The sequence below is a fragment of the Syngnathoides biaculeatus genome, chromosome 2 (genome assembly GCF_019802595.1).
Source record: "Syngnathoides biaculeatus isolate LvHL_M chromosome 2, ASM1980259v1, whole genome shotgun sequence".
Lineage (NCBI taxonomy): Eukaryota > Metazoa > Chordata > Actinopteri > Syngnathiformes > Syngnathidae > Syngnathoides > Syngnathoides biaculeatus.
Window position 1 is genome coordinate 37,796,963 of NC_084641.1, and position 22,284 is coordinate 37,819,246.

The 22,284-nt window shown below is 40.9% G+C and overlaps 1 protein-coding gene across 2 annotated transcripts in view; it reads left to right on the forward strand.

The window, feature by feature from the left end:
• LOC133491674 (histone demethylase UTY-like) overlaps window positions 1-22,284 on the forward strand; it is a 49,865-nt gene that overhangs the window by 1,019 nt on the left and 26,562 nt on the right. For both annotated transcript variants that reach the window (XM_061803124.1, XM_061803118.1), the window contains exons 3-9: window positions 12,971-13,079; window positions 13,227-13,276; window positions 13,383-13,441; window positions 20,576-20,696; window positions 20,788-20,842; window positions 21,586-21,620; window positions 22,143-22,236. In XM_061803124.1, the coding sequence (XP_061659108.1) occupies window positions 12,971-13,079; window positions 13,227-13,276; window positions 13,383-13,441; window positions 20,576-20,696; window positions 20,788-20,842; window positions 21,586-21,620; window positions 22,143-22,236 (523 nt within the window). The remainder of the gene's footprint in view (window positions 1-12,970; window positions 13,080-13,226; window positions 13,277-13,382; window positions 13,442-20,575; window positions 20,697-20,787; window positions 20,843-21,585; window positions 21,621-22,142; window positions 22,237-22,284) is intronic.

The window sequence follows — 22,284 nt, forward strand, 5'->3', positions numbered from 1 at the left end:
GTTTCCCTCAGCCTGTCAAAGTGGACTTGGTGTGACTCGTACCACCACAACACAACGTCGTCACGGTTTTGTCCACCACGCACCTGTAGTCATTGTACTTTACTACGTGGAAGAAGTTGAATGTATTTTATTGGAGGGAGGCGTATCAAATCTAAACGCCAAAAAAAAAAAAAAAAAAAAACAATGTCCTCATCTGCTTGCATCGATGTCCGTGCACAAAAACAATACGAGCTGGCTCCAGATATAGGTGCACAAAATACTCCCCCCCCCACCACCTGAACGTTAGCTACACCTGTAACGAAAGTGTCAATGTTAAACTTGTGGTACTGCCTCTTGCCCACGGTTTTATTCATTGTGTCCGGGTTTGGCGTTTACAAACGTTTCACATAACGTTTAATAAATGGCTGTCCAAGATGGCGGGGACATGGCGGACTGGTGATTGACTCTTAATGTGTGGGATCGCTTCGATTTTTGGTGCGCTGAATACGTGTGTTTGCTGGGTTTTGTTGTGTATTAGGATTGGTTACAGTTGAAGTTTACTTCTCTTTTTTTAAAGATCCCTTTTAGTAACGTTGTCTCTCGATCGTAAAGCTTCATTTTACAAAACGCACAATCCACCCACACCCTACACACTCCTGAGCAAACAAAGCATAGAAGCTATCTCGTGCGCTTGGTCATTGAATAGTGCGTAATGTGTACAAATGTGTGATGCTCTCCTCTCACTTTTTAGGAGCGATCCACAAATTTCCTCGCTAGGTGGTGTAGGATACCAGGAGAGGCGAACTGCTCAATTTGTTGCACAGGAACAGCACATATGTCTGCAGCCGGCCCTGGACTGGACATTAAATAGTCAACGTGCTGGGTGATGAATACACTAGTTGTTGCAGAACTCATGTCTTTATCGTGGTTGACAGGTTAAAGCCAGGGTTTGTAATGGAGCAGGCATTCTTCATGACTGTGACATTGTGATTTATTTGTTCCAGCTTGTTAGTAGCAAATTTCTGATGGAACATATCATTCAGAATAAGGCTCGATTTATGCTGCAGATTAGCTCAATTCACATTTATTGCTTTTGACTCATTGATCCACTACCTATTCATGGATCACAGTTTATTAATGCCCCTATATGTTTTATTGCATTCTTTGCAACCCATCGCCTACTATTTGCTGAAGAACTCTATGAGGATCTTTTCTTCCTTTAACACCATAAATACCACAAGATGGTGCCAAAGCCCTGGTTAATTGGAAGAAAGTAATTGGTTTTAAGGAATTTAAGGAAGGAGATGGTTTTACAGACATTTTTTGTCCTTCCGATTGAATTCTTCTTTGGTCATCTATTTACATGTGATATGATAGATTCCGATTGTGTGTAAACATGCGCTACATTTCATTGGGACACTTGTGTGACAAGCGCACAACTTTGTAAACGTCACATAGTTTTTCAAGATCAGGGGCCAAATGTTATCCAGCACAGTAGTTTAGGTTGTTTTAATACTGTCATTAAAAAAAGTTGAATAAAAACAACTTATAAAGCATTAAAAACAAGATCTCTGTCACATACAAGCTCTCTGGATACGGCATATTTATGCAGTGTGTCAATGATGCATTTGCACATTTATGTCTCGATGGAGCTTGCACAGACAGAGCACTTCCCAGGTGTATTTCCAATGAAAATTTACTTCAGATCTAAAAAGAATATCCCAGCCCCATGAAACCAAATGAAATTCTATTCCCTTTTGGCCCGTTTATTATGACTCAGGTTTTCCGTTCAGTTTGGGCTTCTATACCGATTATTGTATAGAATAGAAGGCTTCATGTAAACCCATATTTTTTCGCTTGAATCAGATCTTTGTGTTGAAAGGTGCTAAGTTTTGTCATGGTTGTTTGTCTTATAAATGTTTTGTCATGGTTGTTTGTTGTGTTACAAAAGTGGTACATTTTTAGACTTTACATTGATTTGATTGGCTGATAATTGGCATTTTTTTTGCTGAATCGGATGATCAGTTTTTATGTAAAATTTGGCCAATTCGAGCAATGACATCATTGATCGGCTCTGAGAAAGAGACATTTCCTCTGTTTTGCCATTTTTCACAGTATATCTGATTTTAAAAGGTAGTTTTTTTATTTATTAGTATAGTTTTTTAGGTCTTTTGATTCAGTACTGTAAATATCTGACAGCCAAGTTATTAAAAAAAAAAAAGTCGACTCAAAGGGAGAGACAAGACGACTGAGACTACACTGCACGTAATGCACGGATCAGACTACACGCCAAATTTGCGCTTTCATGATTTCACTGTGAGACTACTGCAATAAAATCTGCCGTAGAAAAAGCAAGAAGCAGGTGATAAATAGGAAGCCATCTTGCTAGGACATTCCTTTTATATGTAGAGTGAAGAAAATTTAGTATTTGAACACCCTGCTATATTGCAAATTCTCCCACTTAGAAATCATGGAGGGGTCTAAAATTTTCGTCATAGGTGCATGTCCACTGTGAAGGAGATAATCTAAAAAGACAAATCCAGAAATCACAATGGATGATCAAAATCCCACAATACATGGTTGTAGTTGTCCTCTCCTTAATACAGTGCAGTCGTCCTGTCCTATGGGCAGAAAAACACCCCCAAAGCATGATGCTATCACCTCCATGCTTCACAGTAGGGATGGTGTTCTTGGGATGGAACTCAACATCCATGATCCTCCAAACACCGTTAGTGGAATTATGACCAAAAAGTTCCATTTTGGATTTATCTGACCACAAAACCTTATCCCACGACTCCTCTGTATCATCCAAATGGTCATTGGCAAACTTAAGACAGGCGTTGACAGGTGCTGGTTTAAGCACGGGAACCTTCCGTGCCATGCATGATTTCAAACCATGACGTCTTAGTGTATTACCAACAGTCACCTTGAAAACGGTGGTCCCAGGTCTTTTCAAGTCATTGACCAAGTCCTGTCGTGTAGTCCTGCGCTGATTCTTCACCTTTCTAAGGATCATGAAACTCCACATGGTGATATCTTGCATGGGGCTTGAATCTGATTGAGATTGAACGTTTTTCACCAAGCTTATTGGCAATTTCTCCGTAGCATTTTCCAGCCGTGTGGAGTTGTACAATTGTCTTTTGACAGCTCTTTGGTCTTTGCCATGTTACAAGTTTGAGTCTTACTGATTGTCTGGGGTGCACAGGTGTCATTATGCTAACAACCTCACACAGGTGCATCTGATTCTGAATAATATGGAGTGGAGGTGGACTTTTAAAGGCGGACTAACCGGTCTTTGAGGGTCAGAATTCTAGCTGATAGACAGGTGTTCAAATACTTATTTGCAGCTGTATCACACAAATCGTTAAAAAAATCATACATTGTGATATTTGGATTTATGTTTTTCAATTATCTCTCGCAGTGGACACTTCTTCAATGTACATGTGCAGTGACTTGTCAGTAGAGGCCAGGATTGGTCAAAGTGACTGTAAAGTCAGGCGACACGCGCGATCGACGTTTTGGCCACACCTGAATCAAGCGATGAGATGGATGAGAGGCTAATGCCTTTTTTTTGTTTAGCGATCAATGACGACAGATTTTGCGGAAGCTCGAACAAAAGTGGAAGTAGACACGTTAGACCAAGCATCCACAATTCATTCACAAATTGTGGTGTAACTTGCCTTGTGCTGCTTCAGAATCTTAGTTAAGGTGTGTTTGCCATTTTTCATTCATCGCTCTCAGGCCGCTCGCAACTTCACTCCATGGACCAATGTCCAGTGGTTGAACTTGCTTCATCAAGACTTCCATACTAATAGCAAGCTCCGAGTTAATTTGCTGCGCTTGTTTTTTCACGTCGTTTATCCGTTTGGAGGGTTCGCACGCGGCCCTAAAAGTCCCTAGAAACCCCTAAATTTTAGAAGGTGCATTTAGGGGCTCCTAAAAGTCCTTTAAAATCTGTGAAAACCGGTCAAGCCCCTAAAAAGGCCTTAAATTAAAAAAAAATCAAAGGGAGGACCTCTACCGCCAAAATTCTCCCTAAAAAAAATAAATTAATCTTTTATGTAAAAAAAAAAAATAGCGATCCGTCTGGCGTCCAAATCAGCCAGAAATTGTCAACGGAAGTCACAGTGTTGACAACTAGTCGCCATCTTGTCGATATTCCATTGTTTGTTTCCGTGAGTAGGCATTTCACTTCGTCTTCGTTATGACGTAGCGTAGTTCTTTCATCGATCCAACTTGTATCACGGGGAAATGCATTTTTCAAGAAGCTTGGGTTGAAAGTAAGGAGTTTGGGAGCTGGGTTCGTCAAGATCCAAAAGATCGGCACATGTTTTACTGCCATCTGTGCAAGCAGAGTTACCAGTTTGAAAAGATGGACGTCAAAGCGCTGGAGTCGCACCGGAAAAACAGGAGACACGCTGATTTGGCGAAGACTCTCATCTTCCGTTGGTAGGAATCTGTTTCTAAAATATCAAGATAGTGAAGCATCAACTTCAGGCAGTGGTACGAGCAGTGCACGCGCACTAGGGATCGCAAAAAAACACTTACTTTCATAACCGGTTTTAACCGAACAGCTGTAGCAAAAAAACGGTACCATAGTGGTGTTTACATAATTCACCCGCGGGACCTCGAGTTGGGGTGCGGGGTTCCACACGGACTGTTTTTGTTGTTGCTCTTCCGGAGTGACGAGTTCACAGAGTTCCCCCCATTATGCGAATAGTGTTTTGATGTCTGCCAATAAAACAAGTTTACTCCCATACTTTGGAGCGTTTCCTCAATGCCATGTTTGTTTCTTTGATTTAACTGAATGTTCTTTTGTAGTCCAACTTTACTCAAACAGCGAAACTTTAAAAAAGTGGAAAAGATGTTGAAAAAATAGCGCAATGTGGAGTACCGGAACCGGAAGAAATGATTGGAAATGTTAACGGATTTCGAAAGTCCGATTACGGTTTTGGTTTAAAAAAAAAAAAAAAAAAAACGAAAACCGGTTCTAACCAGTTATTTCTAACCGGTTGCGATCCCTAATGCGCACCTACAGTTGTCCAGCCAGAAGTCAGGCTTTATGAACGTAGTTCAATACACGAAGACTGACTCGTTAAAGGCAGAGATCGTGTGGACTTTAAAAGTGATCTGCAGCCATTAGAGTTACAAATCTTGTGAAAATAATTCAAAAGTGTTTGCAGTCATGTTCCCAGACAGTGACATTGCTAAAAACAACCACTGTGGGAAAGGAAGACTTCGTACCTGGCTACATTTGGCATCGCTACCCACTTTTCATCTCTACTGCCTCAAAGCCAAAAAAGCCAGAATAGAGACTGACATATCAACGCTTATTGAGAAGGCTGACAGGCTGTGTGAGGAGACAGAAGAAAAGAGGAATCTGAGGTTTATCACCGAGGCCAATGAACTCAGAGGCAGAGCAAAGGACAAGAGAGCCACTTTGGCACCTCTGCAGCAACAAATAGAGGAGGCACTGGGTAGGCTCAAGGAGCTAGAGTAGGGGTGCTGAAACAGACATCAGTAGAAGACATTTGTGTATATAGTTGCAATTGTAGTGAGAATCTGTTTTTCTGTATGCTGTTATGTGAAGACGTTGACAATGGTCATATTCAATGAGAACTACCACAAGGGGCGACAGGTGATCACTGTCACAGGTACTGAGATACTGGAACATTTGATGAACCAAGAACTGTTGATGGCACCATTGGGTGAGTCTTTTTTCCTTATTCTTGATTTCCCACGATGGCCCTAAATTTTTCGTGTCGGCCCTAAATTTTTTTCCGTGTCAGCCCTAAATTTTTCATGTCAGTCCCCTGACGATCGGCAGTCGGAAAGGACCATTGCTCTTCCAACTTGGGAAACCTCGCCTTGTTTCTGCAGAAGTCCAACTTCATTTTCTCGTCTTGGTGAATCTCGTGATCTTGAAGTCTCTTGCGACTGCTTGATTGCCATGTTTCTTCACATAACTGATAGTTTGCATATTAATGTGCTTTGTAAGTGTCTCTCTTAGTTGGTGCCGTTTTGGGTGGTCCTTAGCCAAAGCGATGTTTAGCACAAAACACATACCGGCATTATATACCTTCTAGGGGATGTGCCTTAAAGGAATATGCCACTGAACGATGAAAAGCCTTAATCTGATTGGTCATGTCATATGTATTGTGCCTTGAAAATTTGACGTTAATCCGATATCATTTAATGGTGTTTTGAGAAGATTTTTTATTGGCAATTACGAATTTTCATGGGCGTCACCATTTTGGTGAATCAAATGACTTAAAAACAGGAAGTGACGTATCCCGTGGGTAAACAAAGGAATACACGATCACGAACGGCACTGATTTCTCTGATTTATCCTCATCTGATGAAGAATTAGTGCTATCGGTTGATCAGGAAGACGGAGGAATACGTCCCTACAGATTTGAACCTGTGGCTGTCAATAATGAGTATTTGAACGGATCTTCGGACAGGAATGACATGGAGTCTGACTAGGCGCAGAACGTTCCATCACTGATCGTGTCGGAACAATAATTATGGAAACTTTCGACAAAGGTCACTCAAAGAAAAAAAACATGAGTACCGAAGTTTTCAACAAGAATGGAGAGCCTTTGTGGAGAGGGAGGGTTCTGCTGTTTTTAAATTCACAGATGGGGAGTATGCCAAAGCATTCATACTCAACGTTGCCAATCAACATTTTGCTAACTTCGCATAAAGACAAGATAATCAAACAAATAGAAGACATGCCTTTGTTGGCAAGAACTGTTCACCGTCGTACCATCATGATGGCAAATCAAATTGAATTACGTTCATGATTAAGGATGGAAGTCTCAACGCCTTCATAACGTATGAAGCACAAGAAATGGCATTAATGGTAAGAAGTACTTTTATCATCATTTGTTAGCAACATCATAATGTTATTTAAAATAATTCATTCATTCAATAAATGCCCAAATACACCTGCACATATCTCGTCCGGCTCAGGGCGACCACACTTCGCTAGCCACTGGGTTCTTAAATGTTTCTTTTTCTTACTGGGCAGAATGTGCCACCGTGCCTTCCTCGGATTATTTCTATCCGAATTATGGCAAAATTTCGCGATACAATCGGGCATTTTTACGTGCCTGGTGGTGGTAGTACTGCATGTAATTACATAACGAATCAGCCATTATTTCTTTGTTTACGCACAAAATACGTCACAAGTAGGTCATGTGACTCGCCAAAATGGCGACCCCCATGAAAATTCATAATTGCCGATTTAAAACATTTTTTTCAAACACCATTAAATCATATCGGATTAACCTCAAATTTTCATGGTACAGTACATATTACATGACCTATCGGATTAGGGCTTTTCATTGTTCAGTGGAGTATTCCTTTAACCATTCTCTCTCACGCCCCTTTAACGTCCGCATGCTGTCCTCTCTCACCTCCCCTTCTCTATTTAACTAGCGTGTCAGCAGGAAATGCTCCCAGTCAATTGCAGGTTTTGGACATCGATGCATACACAAGGCGCTCTGCAATATCACGCGCCACGTCCATTTTGAAGAAAATTTGACTTCAATGCGCCTTCTAGCCATGAAAATTCTGTAATTTTTAGTAGTTTGAAAACTTGGTTTTAGCAATGTATCACATGATGTGCAGTCTTTGTTTCTTTGAATGTTTTATTTGAAAGAACGAATGTCTTCAGTGAATGTTATGAACTGAATCAGTGTATGAAATTTGTCCTTTGAGCTTGGTTGCCACCATGAGCGAGTCAGCTGGGAGCGGAAATTGAACCGCTGCAGTGTTAAGTGCGGTCTTGACTAGTCAATTACGACACACAGCTCTTGCAGCAGTGGAGATCTAATCATTTTTAAAAATAGAACACACTTGACACGCAAAAACGCAACACAACGGCAATTATATAAATATTTTGCAGTACGCGATGAACAACATTGTCGAGCCGGGGTGCTTTACTGTGTTGTCGTCGCACCGGCTGAGTGAGGCTTTGTCTGCTGCGTTCTTCAGAGCCGCTACCGTCCGCAAGCCCGATGCGCAGCCTTCGCCTAAGCCATGACCGGCGAACGCGGAGCCTCAGCCGGTGTGGCTTATTTTCAACGCCGTGGTGGCTTATAGTAGAGCCAAGCCGTGCTCCTTTAGGGGGTTGTCCATAGCTGCTGCAGTACGCGATGAACGTTGTCGTAGCATGCGGCTGAGTGGGGCATTGTGGCAGCGTTCTTCAGAGCCGCCACCGTCCGCGAGCCTGAAGCGCAGCCTTCGCTGGCGAAGCAACGCAGCAACCCGACGCCGTCAGATGCGCACACCCGCACATTTCATACGTGGATCTTTTCTTACGTCATGAGAGACTGATTACGTGGTCTGCCCCAAACTATTATTTTTTTTTATTAGCTGTATACACACCTACCTATCCTTTGGAAGCCACAAAGGTCTCGTCCTCTGCACCCGTGCAATCCATTTTTCATGACGAACCGGGTCTCTTGCAAACTTATGAAGGGTAAATCCATCCTCACAAGTGTTCAAGCAATGTCCAGCAATGCAATGAACCAGCATTTTGGCTAACACGAAGGAACAACGAGATACCTTCCCGGAGGTAAAACTTATGGAAACAAACGAGTCCACTTGAGGGCGGGTCTGTCCTTTACGTCACTTCCTGCTTCTTCTTGAAAACAAATCCCTCGAGAGGATTTTCATGGCAGGAGTTACAAAAACCTGTATACGTCAAAATCATGTTTTGTGGGGAAAAACCGCATGGGTCCATGTCGGCTGCCGTTTTTTTTTCATTAATAACAAACGAAAAATCATGCATTTCCTGACTGTGGCCCTTTAAGATCCTTCTTGAGGTTATCTAATCAGTGAATAACTTTACCGTTCATACTATAGTTGATTGAAAACAATTGACACATCAAATTGTCAAATTTTAATTTTTTATCACTTGGCCTTACATGGCCTTGACCTTTTTCAGTGTTAATACACAAGTCTTTTATTTTATTTTTTTTTTTTGCTTTTATACTCTATATGCACAAGTTTGTTACGTGCAAATTAAACTAATTTTTTTTTTTAAATTTGTTGTACTCCCGCGGTTGACAACACCTGCGTCGCATCAAATGACCGGCCCATTACCCCATGCGGCACCTCTGCATGCTTGCTGCTCACATGTCCAAAAAAGTTGCTGCTCAGAGAAAGCTTGAGAGATCAACGCTCGTGATTCTTCCTTTTTAGTCACATGCTGTGATGACGTACTCGTTGTTCCTCCCGGCTCCACATGCCAATTACGCCACGCCTTCTCGATCAATTTTGTAGCATAATGTATCGATCATATTGTTGGTTACCGTAATTTCTCGTGAATAATGTGACCTGAGGTATAATGCGCACCCCCAAAGTTGACCTAAAACATCAGGAAAACCCTTCTACCAGTGTACAATGCCAACCACCAATTTGCAGCTCTCCATATGCTCAAAATATATGGAATTTTCTGTTTATATTTTGCTATGTTTCTGCTTTTGCTTGTACTTGTATTGTTTTTTTCAAAAAATTGTCTGCACAACAATCATTCATAATCTTTGTGCATGTGCTGATGTAGCAGTAATATATATCTCTGGACAGGCCACATGACACACTTGTCCTAGTCCCTGTCATTGTCACAACAGAAGAAACCCTCAACCAACTAAAATAAATGATAAATGATGGTATAACATATAAATACTGTTGATAATGCGTATTAGTCTTGAATAATTTAGCGCGGTTTATCGTGAACTTTGTGCAGAAACATTTTTTTTGCATTAAATATTTGTGCATAGACCTTTGTGCATATTGGAGTTTATCAACTACATTATGCATCCTCGTCCAAGCCTTCAAAAGAAGCATCTAATTAATCTCCAATCTGAAGATCCATACTAGCTACCTTTTACTGCATTGCTGTGGAACTCATCATTGATGACTTGGTCCAGTTCTGGTGCTTCATCATACATCATGAATAGTGATCCCATCTTCCTTACCACAGCATGTCATCCTCTGTCCATGGCGTTTGTGGGGAAACATATTTTGAATCCCAAAAGTCATGGTTCCCATTATTCATCATTATTGTTAGCGCTTTGAGGCGAAGGTCCAGAGTGCCAATACCGCAGCCTCTTCCCCTCTGTTTGACTACAATTTGTAGCAGCTCTTCCTCCATCTCTGCAATCTGCGCAACTCTCCCACATCCCAAAATTCTTCCATTTGCTTTTTGATTATTTTCTCCTTTGTTTCCTTCCACAATCTCAACATTCAATTCAGCCACTTTTGAACTGCTGCGCTGCTTCGCGGTTTTCCACTTCTTCGGATGCAGTGATGACACTTTTCTTTTAAAAGCGGCTGCATAACTAGCTTTTTCCGACATTTTTTGTCTTCGTTTAAGTTAAAACAAACTCACAGGCAGACATTTCCAATGTGCTGTGCAGTAGCAACAAATATATTACCGTAATGAACTTAAAACGCAAACTCCCGCAGCAGGCCAGGAATCTTAGGTTGTAGTTACCACGGTTGTCTGATCCTTTCCCTTTGCGTGCCCTCAACTTCTGCTCCTGTACTTCAAGGTAGACAACGATGTCCACAAGCCTCTTCAACGCATCCTGGTTCTTTTCTTACCCATGTGTTGTGTTGCTCCGTGGCGAATTGCAGTCCTTCTTTCATCTAATGCTCGGTCAGTGTGTTTCCAGTGTCTGCAGTTTTACGACACAAAGTATGTGCGGAGATCCGTGCTCATGGCAGTGTGAAGGTTGTTTAAATCATCAGGTGTTCATACTGTGTTCGTGGAAAAAAGGAGACAGGACTAACTAAACAGTTTGGTAACCTGTGCTTAGCCAGCTAGCCATTTCTGTTTCTCATACATCCTTGCTTGAAAGTGACGTTTCGTGATGAGTACTTCAGGAGTAGGCCGACCACTTGAAATTTTATTGCTCTTTTCCTCAAAAGTTCTCAGGGAAAATGGCACTGAACGTAAAGACTAAATTGAAATAATTTCGCTTATTGTGACTCAGCCATGAACTGAACCACTGACTGTTTCCCGCTCAACAATTCTAATAAGCCCATTACGCGCATGCGTGTTTGCAGATAAACTGCTTCACTGACCGCTTTTTTACCATTCAGATCGAGCACTCACAGTAAACAAACTCGGAACTCGCAATCACGGTATCTCATTGTACATGCGCGAAACAGGCTGTCGGCTTTTCAGGATTTCGCAAGGAAAACAGGATAAATTAGGAATTTAAGACCAAAATAGTGGAACTAAGGTATTGTATAATAGAAGACACTGACTGATGAATATTTTCATGATTTTATTGAAGGGCTTAGGCATGCACTGCATTTATAGCTTATTTTGACCACTCGGCACAATTTTCTACAGAAGATATCACACAAAAGCTTCTCAGAAGAAGCCAATTTTTTTTCTCCCACAATAAAACTCAATTTCTCCAGAACCCATCATCTGATTTTAAAACTTCTTGGTGTGCTGTACTCAGTAGTTGCCATTCCAACCAGACTGCATTTTGACAGTAATTTTTGGAAATCTTATCACGTTGCTACTTTTATGAACAATAATCAGTTATTTCTGTCATTCGTCTTTTTGTTCTTTGCACTTCAAAAGTTTATCTGTCAAAAAAGAGATTATTGCTGATAGTCCTTTTTCAAGTGAATGTTTTGCCAGTTTAATTTCATTCATGGAATGTGTACAGAAAGAAGTAAGGACATGACATAGTGGTTATCTCTCAGATGTTTATCATGGTGAAAATATTTCCATTAGAGCCAAGGTGTTTTAGAGAGCGATTACAAGTACCCTACCCAAACAACTCACTTTTTCACATCCATTTACTTTACAAAACAAATAACTAATTAGACAACCACATTTCTAGAAAAATTGACAAGTTGAAAAATAATATAGCAGAATGTAACAATAATAAAAAATCCACAAGATAGGGATGAAATAACATTAATACCAGTAATCATAAAAATGAGTAAAAACAACTCAATAGTTATTTTATTTCAGCTTCAATACGTAAAGGCTGCAAAGTTTAAGAAAACCTTGAGGGAATTTGTTTTGCCTAAAGAGAGAATTTCATAGAATTTTATATTTTCGTCAACGTCATAAGTTTACATACTCTTCCTTGGTATCGAGTAGCATTTCCTTTGAACTGCATGACTTGGGTCAAATGTTTTGGGTAACCTTCCACAGGTTTCTGACAGCACACTCCTGGAATCCTGGCCCCTTCCTCTTGACAGAACTAGTGTCGCAGCATCATATTTGTCAGTTGCCTTGCTCACAGACACATTTCAGCTCTGCCCACAAATTTTCGATGGGATTCAGTGATGGCCACTCCAAGACATTCACTTTGTTCTTCTCAGACCACCATTTTGGCACTCTGCTCTGGGTCATTGTCGAATTGGAAGACCCTTTTGCGCCCAAGTTTTAGCTTCCTGTCTGATGTCTTGAGATGTTACCTTAATACAGAGGTAGCCCACCTGCAGCTCTGGAGCTGCATGCCACTCTTTGCCTCCTTTTTTATGGCTCTCGTGAAGGCAACAAAGCATATCAAAAGTTCTGCATGCACACGTGCGTGTGCTTTGCTCGAGTTAATTACGGTTGTTGCGAGCAAGCGTCACTTGCGTTTATTCCAGTATTTGCATGCATGCTTTGCTTGAGTTTATTGCGGTTGTTACGGGTATTGTGACAACAAGCTGAGTGTATGTGTGTGTTGCCTTGTGAGTGAGACGGACTTCTCAGCGGGATGGTGTGAAGGGAGGAAAAAAAATAAAGTGCGATGGTGACCGGGGAAGAGTGGCTTTACAGTTTCCGTCACCCAGCTCAGCTGTGCAACGAGAGAAGGAAGATTTAACCCATAACAAAGTCACTCATAAAATCTGTGATTCAGCCTGTATCTGTATGTTTTTATTGAATTTCGGTCACATGCTTTTATCACTACCATCTGACATTCATGACGTGTGGATTTGTGTTCCTCTCTCTCAGGCTGTCCGATGCTACGATTCACTCATCCTCAAGGCGGATGGCAAAGTTGAGCCAGAGGTGTTTTGCCAGCTAGGTCACTTCAACCTCCTCTTGGAGGATTACCCAAAAGGTGAGTCTGTACGGAGTCCTTCCCTTTTGAAGGTTTTTAAAAAATTGTTCGCTCTCTATGCTGTGGATTTTTACATTTTACTTTGCTTCATTTAACACTGCTGCCCAGCGACTGTAATCCTTCTGTCCTTTTTCCCCCCAATAACAGCATTATCAGCATACCAGAGGTACTACGGTTTACAGTCAGACTACTGGAAGGTAAGCTAACATAATCATGATCACATGGTGACCATAATAATAGACTGAATGATGGTGAACATTTTTGTATTTGATTGATCTAAATAAGTCTTCTCATGATTAATAGAATGCTGCCTTTCTCTATGGCCTGGGAATGGTCTACTTCCACTACAATGCCTTTCAGTGGTGAGTAATGTTATCTTTTATTCAGTGCTTGCTTAATACAGACTCACATATTAAATTAGGCAGGTGAAAATAATGCCCACAATCTACACATCCAGGCGGCAGTAACTATCTTTGAGGACTTGGGCTTTGGAACAGGAGAATTCTTGTTTATATATACACTATGGGGTGTTACCAAAAGTAATTCCTCACCTCCCATGACTCACATATGAACTGCACGTATGAATGAAGTGCTATCCCATTCCGAATCCATAGGGTTCAGTATAATGTCGCTCTGCCAGTGTAGCTGAAATGGCTTCAGTCTCTGGAAAGACTGTCCACAAAGTTTAGCCATGCATTTATGGGAACTTTTGACCATTCTTACAGAAGTACATTTGTGAAGTCACACACTCATGTGGGATGAAAAGGCTGGGCTCTCAGTCCATCCATCCATCCTTTGCCGCTTATCCTCACGAGGGTCGGGGGGAGTGCTGGAGCCTATCCCAGCTGCCAACGGGCAGGAGACTGGGTACACCCTGAACTGGTTGCCAGCCAATCACAGGGCACATAGAGACAGTCGCACTCACAATCATACCGAGGGCCAATTTAGAGCGTCCAATTAATTTTGCATGTTTTTGGGAGGTGGGAGGAAACCAAAGTGCCCGGAGAAAACCCACGCAGGCACGGAGGGAACATGAAAACTCCACACAGGCGGGGCTGGGATTGAACCGGATCCTCAGAACTGTGAGGCCAACCCTTTACCAGCTGCGCCCACCGTGAAAATCGCATTTAAAGTGCATGTTTTGTCAATTACTTCTTCTGCCATTGTTTTATTTTTTTCCATTGTTTTCTAGTTATGCTATTCTGTTTTCTGTGGTGTGATAGTCTTAGTTTTGATATGACAACATGTTGACTAATGACTTGCCTACACATTGTGTGGTGGAATGTCAGCTTCTTCTCCTTGCGTATGTAAAACAAAAATTTTTGCTCACTGCCTCGTGACCTCCACCATGTGGTATAATTCATGGACGCTAACACATAGCAAGTTTGCATCCATGCTATCTATGTAACCTGCGTGTTTGGTTTAGTTCATTGAAATAGTCACTCAAAAATGTTGACAGATTTTGATATTTAAAGTGCCCTGTCCATTTTGGATAATATATAAGACTTAGGTTCGCCTTATGGTCACGAAAATATAGTACATGTCATACATAGGGCTTTTAACACTGCATCAATTATTCGCGTGAAGACAAGGAAGGAACCTTTTTCATTTCCCTTGGATACTCAACTGTGACCAAATCACGCTAGCGCTGTCAAGCATCTACCTTCAGGTTTTCTGCTGGCTTAACTGCAGTAAAAAAAAAAATGGGAGAAAATCGCAAGGACAATCACAACTATCAAATTCTTTGCAGTTTGTGACCATGCGCGACTAAACAATGAAGCACAACAATGGAGATGTATATTTCCTTGCCAATTCACTAGATTAATGGACGTTTTCAATTGAAAAGTAGGTTCTTGCAGCCTAATTGTGACTTGGCTTTATGAATTAATACAATTTGCAATTGCTAAAAATATTTTGTATGCCACACCTCCCCCCCCAAATAATTAAATAAATTGAGTTAGCTCCAAGCCGATGGAGGCATGTGAAATGTGCTAGCCAATAGGGAGAGCTGCTCTCTTGGGCCACATGTACCAAGAGACAGGATGTGCATTATGGCTAAAGATTGCAGTGATGAAAGTCCTCCGGATTTTCCCGGAATTCCGCATTTTTAAATTTTCATGAAAATAGCTCCGGAAAATTGAGGAAAAATTGCCTAAAATTAATCCGGATATTAGTTGACTACATTGGACGAACATGCGTTTGAGTTCGTTGTTTTGCTTTCACGAGCGTAGCCATGTTGAGGCACCAACACTAGTAAGAATAATGCCCCTCTCCTCGCATTCTCTCAAGACGTCGCTTATTTTGTGTGGTGTTGACATTAATTTACGTGTTTATTTCATAAACATTGTTAACCAAACAAGCCTGCTCCAACGGGTATTTATCCGGAAACAGGTAATGCAAATTAATCGTATTGAGCATGTATGGAGCATGCACAAAAGCGCATATTCAGAACTGCTTCATGTAATGCGAGCGGATTTGCGTCGAAAGTCATCAATATCATGAGCCATGTCAAAGGAAATTCAGTTACACCAGGGGTGGTCATTGCAACTTTATCTGCGGGCAATCGGGCATGACTGACCACACCTGTACATTTTTCGTGTGTGTGTGTGTATATATATTAAAGGCAACTAATTGTACTATTAGTATTACTAGATCTATATCTAAGATGGTGATCAATGTGGTCAAGTATATCAGTGTATACGTTTGAGACTTAATCGTTAATAGTAATTACTACAGATCAACTTCTTTAACATGTTTTGGTGTACGGTGTAGAAATTCTAGGATATATTTTCATGTATATTCTATATCTATACTATATGTATAATGTGGGGAAAAGGACAATTTTAGAAGTCTATTTACTGAATAGTTCACTTAATTCATTTGTCTTGAGATAAGATGGCATATTTTAACCATATTTTAATGACAAATGTGATTTTGTGCTATCCAGTGATAGGGGCATGGGGGGCAAAAAAAAATATGGGCTTGGCCCTTGGGGAACTTCTGCCCAATTTTTTTTTTGGTATGGACTTATAAATTTTACTTTGAATTTTTGTCTGAATTCTGTTCACAGATTTCGCCAGAATGCACCACAGCCATCCATTTTTTTCAAACATTTCCTGGGGGGGGGCGGGGCATACCCCCGGACTCCCCTAGTACTCACATATTGTATTTTCAGGAATTTTCACGAAAGTCCACTTTCATCTCTAAGATTGACATGTCTCTTAGCCAATGTAATGCCAGGAAAGTGCTCCAGTGGTAGCCAATGGGAGAGCAGCTCTATTGCGCCACTTTCAGACCAAGATAAAGTACAGGGTGTTTATGTTCGGTTGAATCCAAAGCTATTTTTTTCCTTTCGTGTCCTGAACTTCTTAACTAGAGACAAATATTTTCTGGGGAGGCTTTTTGTAACCCAAACCTTTTGTTAGTAGAGACTTTCTTAAGTAGCAGTACCACTGGAGTGTGCTTCTGGGAAAGTCACAAATTCACTAGCAAAGTAGATTGCTCTGCGCTAAAAAAAAAAACTGTTAGTAGTACAAGATACAGGATTAAAAAAATGAGATGTGATCCAAGTTTGGAACTACCATGCAGAAAGAATATTTGAGGCAAGATGCAACAACAAAGCAAGAAAAATTGGATGCGTTGTAGAAAGCTCAATATGTGGCTCTGACTAGTAACATTGGACCTCTGTTACACAAATTACATCAGCGTCACCGCACACATTATTGATGTCACACACATGACCCGGGATCTACAGTCATTTGTTCTGGGTGTGCTGAAAGCAATCTCTAGACATTGTGCTGAAAACTGGAGCAGCGATATGATGCAGACCTTTTGTTACGTTCTGGGAGAAGGATTACGTTGTCTGATGCGGACGGAGCTTTTTGTTAATACTGCTGCTTTTGGACAAGTACACGGACACCACACTGCCTTTCTGGAATATTTGCTGGAAATAACATTTGTTCGAGTTTGGTGACGATACATCGTTTGGCTGGTTAGCTCGTGTTACATGCTACTAAACTGTCATAGTACTTTTATTTTATTGGTTTGTCCTCAATTATATTGTGTGTGATTAAATTGTCTGAAACACAATAAAAGTGTTTATATAGTTTGCTGGTTTGACTGAGGGTATTTATTCTAAATTATCACGTAACAGATGCTGTAAACTGAGACAAATTAGTCCCCCGAACTATTATTTTTTTTTTAATGGCTCTATACACACCTACCTGTCATTTAGAACTCACAAAGCTCTCGTCATTTGCACTTGTACAATCCATCTTTCACGATGAATAAGGTCTTTTGGAAATGTGTGAAGAGAGAATCTATCCTCCCGAGGGTTCAGGCAAAATCCAGCAATACAACGAGCCAGCATTTTGACTAACACGCCGAAAAACAGGTAATTTCTTGCCGGTACAATAGGTATAGAACAATATAAACACTGGACCCTGCCACTGCAAAAAAAACGTCACTTCCTGGTTCTTCATCAACTCAAACCAGTCGACAGAATTTTCTTGACGGGAGATGGAAAAAATCAATATACGGCAACATTCTGACGTGCTGTGAACAAATGGATGAGTCCATTCTTTTTTTTTGGGGGGGGGGGGTTCACAACATACTAAATTTTATGTTTTAGGTGTCAGTGGCCCTTTAAGACTGCAGTTGGGCAGTTTGTTGAAAAGGGTATGTTTAAAAAAAAAAAAAAAAGGCCTTGTGGTATTCAATCCGTGGGGTCATTAATTTTGTGAAAAAACAGGTGGGAAAATAAGGTCATTCAACACATTGTTCAGAAGAACAGAATACTTTGAAAGTTTTGATTGGAGAAGGGAAACTTTCTAAAGAGTCATAAAAGATTGTAGGTTGTTCTGCTAAAATGATTACTGATACCTTAAAATGGAGAGCAAAAACCAGAGACACGTGGCAGAAAATAGAAGACAACCATCAAAATAGATCATAGAATAACCAGAATGGCAACAGCTCAGCCAATGATCAGCTCCTGGATGATCAAAGACAGTCTGGAGTTACCTGTAAGTATCCATCCATTATCCAAGCCGCTTATCCTCACAAGCGTTATGGGAGAGCTGGGGCCTATCCCAGCTAGCTTTGTTTGAAAGGTGGGCTACACCCTGAACTGGTTGCCAACCAGTCCCAGGGCAGATATCAACACCATCACTGAGCGGCAATCGATCCCACGCTGCCCGCAGCAAAGTCAGGCATGTGTACCACTACACCATCAGTGACTCGACCTGTAAGTACTGTGATCCTATTTATCGTATACTATGGATCTTGTATCGGTTGGAGTATCATTGTCTATTATTTGATATAGTGAAACTCTACAAGCCATTGAAATGAAGGAGGGAAAAAAGCTGATGGAGCAAATATTATGATTAAAGTGCCACTGATACCTAAAACATGAAATTTAGTATGTTAACCAAAAAAGTCAGCCAGAATAGACTCATCCGTTTGTTCACTGCACGTCAGAACGTTGCTGTATATCGAGTACCCACCCACCCCCAACTCCTGCCATGACAATTTGCTTGCCTGTTTTGAGTTAAACAAGAAACAGGAAGTGCTGTTTTTTGCAGACACCTACACCAGCGGGGTCGAGAGTCTTTACCTTTTGTACCGGCAAGAAATTAGCCGTTTTTTCTGCATGTTAGCCAAAATGCTCGCTCAAGTGTTGTTGGATTTTGCTCGAACACTCGGGAAGATGGATTCACTCTTCGCACATTTCCAAAAGACCCAATTCATTGTGAAAAATGGATTGTACAGCTGCAAAGGTCAAGATGTTAGTGTGTTCCAAATGACAGGTAGGTGTGTGTGTAGATCTATTCAAAAAAATAATAGTTGGGAGGGACTATTTTGTCTCTGTTTGTAGGGCTTGTGCACATGACGTTACCATTTTCACGTTGGCATATTGCCGGTCAAACACAGCTGTTTGACATTGTGGGTGACATGGAACCGGAGGAGAATATTTAAAATACCCGAGACCTGTTGTGCTCGTTGGTTGTCACAACAAACGAGACAGATATTCAAAGAGATCATTTTATAGCATACCAGCTAAAAAGACCAGAAAAGATTGGATTTCAACAATTAAACGTGATGGCTGGTGCCCAAACAAATACAAACGCCTGTGTAGCAATCATTTCATTTCAGGAAGGAATTATTCTTAATCTCAAATTACCAATTAGTATCTATAATGCCAAATTGACTCATCTGAGAACAATGCGTATTTAAAAAAAAAAAAAAAAAGTCTGTTGCAGTGATGTTTACGTGTGACATTGATAAGCTTCCGTGTACTGAGGAGCCGACTCGCTGTCTTTTTTTTTTTCTCCCAATCATAGTTAATGAATGCGAGTTTGTGTAAAACCAGGGGTCATTTATTTAAATACTGGTATTTGTATTGAAAAAAATCTGAGTGGCTCCATCACTGTGGGATTTTATTCTTGATTGAGAACATGTTCATCAAAGTATTTGTATACGTCCAGACTTTTATAGGCTTTCCATCTCTTTTCTGGAAATCTCGCCGATTTACTCACCAGATACATGTGTAGAGCCAGTTGTCCAAGACCATCGGAAGCGGGTAACAGTCTACTTTCTTATCGGCGAAAACATCAACTTCGGCATTAACTATGGGTCCTCCATGCCAAGTGTCTCTAATCTTTCCACGTACGTTAGTTTATTATCATCTTCTAAATGTTTAACGGTATCAGAAAAAACTCTGGCCATTGTGCTATAAGAAATTTTCGTTTCGTCTCAGCAGACTTTGCATTTAACAATGCTTTGTTTGACCGGCAATATGGCCAGTCACGTGATTTCGGTGACGTTGGTGCACGAGCTCTATAGCATGTTAAGTGTGAATTTAGAATAAATACCCTTGGTCAAACCAGCAGAATATAACAAAGCACTTGTATTGCGTTAAAGACAATTTAATCACACACAACACGATACAATAAAATAGAAGTACAAAGACCATTTACTTGCATGCAACACGACCTAACCAACCAAACGGCGTAGAGTCACTAAACTTGAATGAATGTTCAGGGAATGCAGTGTGGTGTCCGTATACTTGTGGTCAATGTGTTTTTGCACATTGTGTATAAACGTCTGACTTGATCTGTACATGTTATGGACCTGAATCTGTGTGCTGTAATGCATCATGAGAAATCTGTGAATATATTTCTCCTGTGTGATGCACTTTTCTAAAATTGTATATGATGTTAAAACATATCATGGAAGTATAAAAGGAAACCCTAAATATAAATTAGGTTGTATTGCAGTTTCCAATTTGGACCATGTTTTGCCCATGCTCAGTTTTTGTATAATCCTGCCAACAAACTAAATACTTAAACTGTACTTTAGTCGCCCTTACTAATGCTGTCTATTTCATAAACATTTCAGAAGAAGAAATTCTTACCTCAGCTATCATGTTCTTATTTTGATAGTTCTTTACATCTTTCTGAAACAATCATACTTTTTGGCACCTTTCCTACCTCCACCAGGGCAATCAAAGCATTCCAGGAAGTGTTGTATATTGATCCGGGATTCTCCCGTGCCAAGGAGATCCACCTTCGACTGGGTCTCATGTTCAAGGTCAACACAGACTACGAGTCGAGCCTAAAGGTATGCCCATGCTCTAATTTGCAACGTGACTGTGAACAAGTGAAAAAAGAGAAGTTCCTTTCTTAATCTCTGTCCCAATGTTCTCTGACAGCATTTTCAGCTTGCTTTGATTGACTCCAATCCCTGCACTTTGTCCAAAACTGAAAGTAAGTTCACCCATCCTTATGTTTACGCCAAGTGACTACTTGGCGTAAACATAATACTATAACTATATACTATACTATGAGCTATAGTATACTACACGATGCGATACTATAAACTAATGATACTACCATACTGACTACCATCAATCGTCTTAAGCGGTCATGACCAATCAATAGTGTAACAAGGACACATTCACTCTAACCTCACAAAAAAGATCAAAGAATATACTTCATATCATCTGTTACACACATCCACCCAGCAGAATGTTTTGACTGGGTAGAATATTTGGAGACAAATGGAGCTTCATTATCTACCCAAACTACTATGTGTTACCTTGGAGACTGATGTATCCATTTGTTTCCCCCAGCCTCTGTGTGTGAGACTGCGTGCATGTGTGTGTGTGTGTGTGTGTGTGTGTGTGTGTCTGTCATTCCTATTCTCATACGCACACACGACAAGGGCAGCCACCATCATTCTTCCCCTCTCTCTCTTCTCCCTTGCTTTATCGGCTGAGAGTCACTCAGGCATTTTAGATTAGACACTGCGGCGCTCCGCACACAAGAAGGTGTTGCTGGGGGTGGCTGGCACCGTTCTCCTCAGTTAGATTGTGGGCAGTTGACCTTAGGCTTGAATTTATTTACCCTGCAGCAAAACTTTTAAAAGTATGCAAGGACAAAAAGTGGTGGTGGACTACTTCTTAATTTAACTGTTGAATAACCTAACTTTATTTTCGTTTCTCTTGCAGTTCAGTTCCACATTGCTCATTTATACGAGATTCAGGTAAGTGTTTTTCTTTGGTAATTGTCCTCTCCTAAAGACAGTCATTGTTTTGTTGGCAGTTATTTTCAATTCAAGTGGAGGGCTGCCACATTTTGATGCAGTTACTCGAGCTGTTATTTCTTCTTTTTTTTTTAACAGTTAACCCAATTAAGTCACAGAAACCGCTATTTTCTATTCCGTGAGCCAAGTGCTGACAAATGAAATGAATGGGGATCAGTGCATGATTGGTTGGCAGAGGCGGGAGGGGTTAGGAAATTATTCTGAGCCGATCGACGGGTTGCCACGGAAACGGGAGTCTGTCTCCACCTCTTTTGTATGCTGATGGTCTCTGTAGAGAGGGAATGTCATTTTCACTGGCTCTTGAGCAGTATCACTGATGCACATATTGCTGTGTCAGAATATGCCTCTGCGCTGAGAGTGTCAGCTTTATGGTCCATTTTCGTAGCATGCAGCAGTGGACTTCAAATGTTTAACCAGGTTAAAGTTTCATATCAACACCTCTGCACTATTCCTACCATCCAGAAGAGATATCGTGCTGCCAAGGAAGCCTATGAAAGCCTCCTGCAGACAGAGGATCTTCCCGCACAGGTGAAAGCCACTACCCTGCAACAGCTTGGTAAGATGCCTTTCGACCTAGACCACTACAATCTGTCAGAGGTATTCA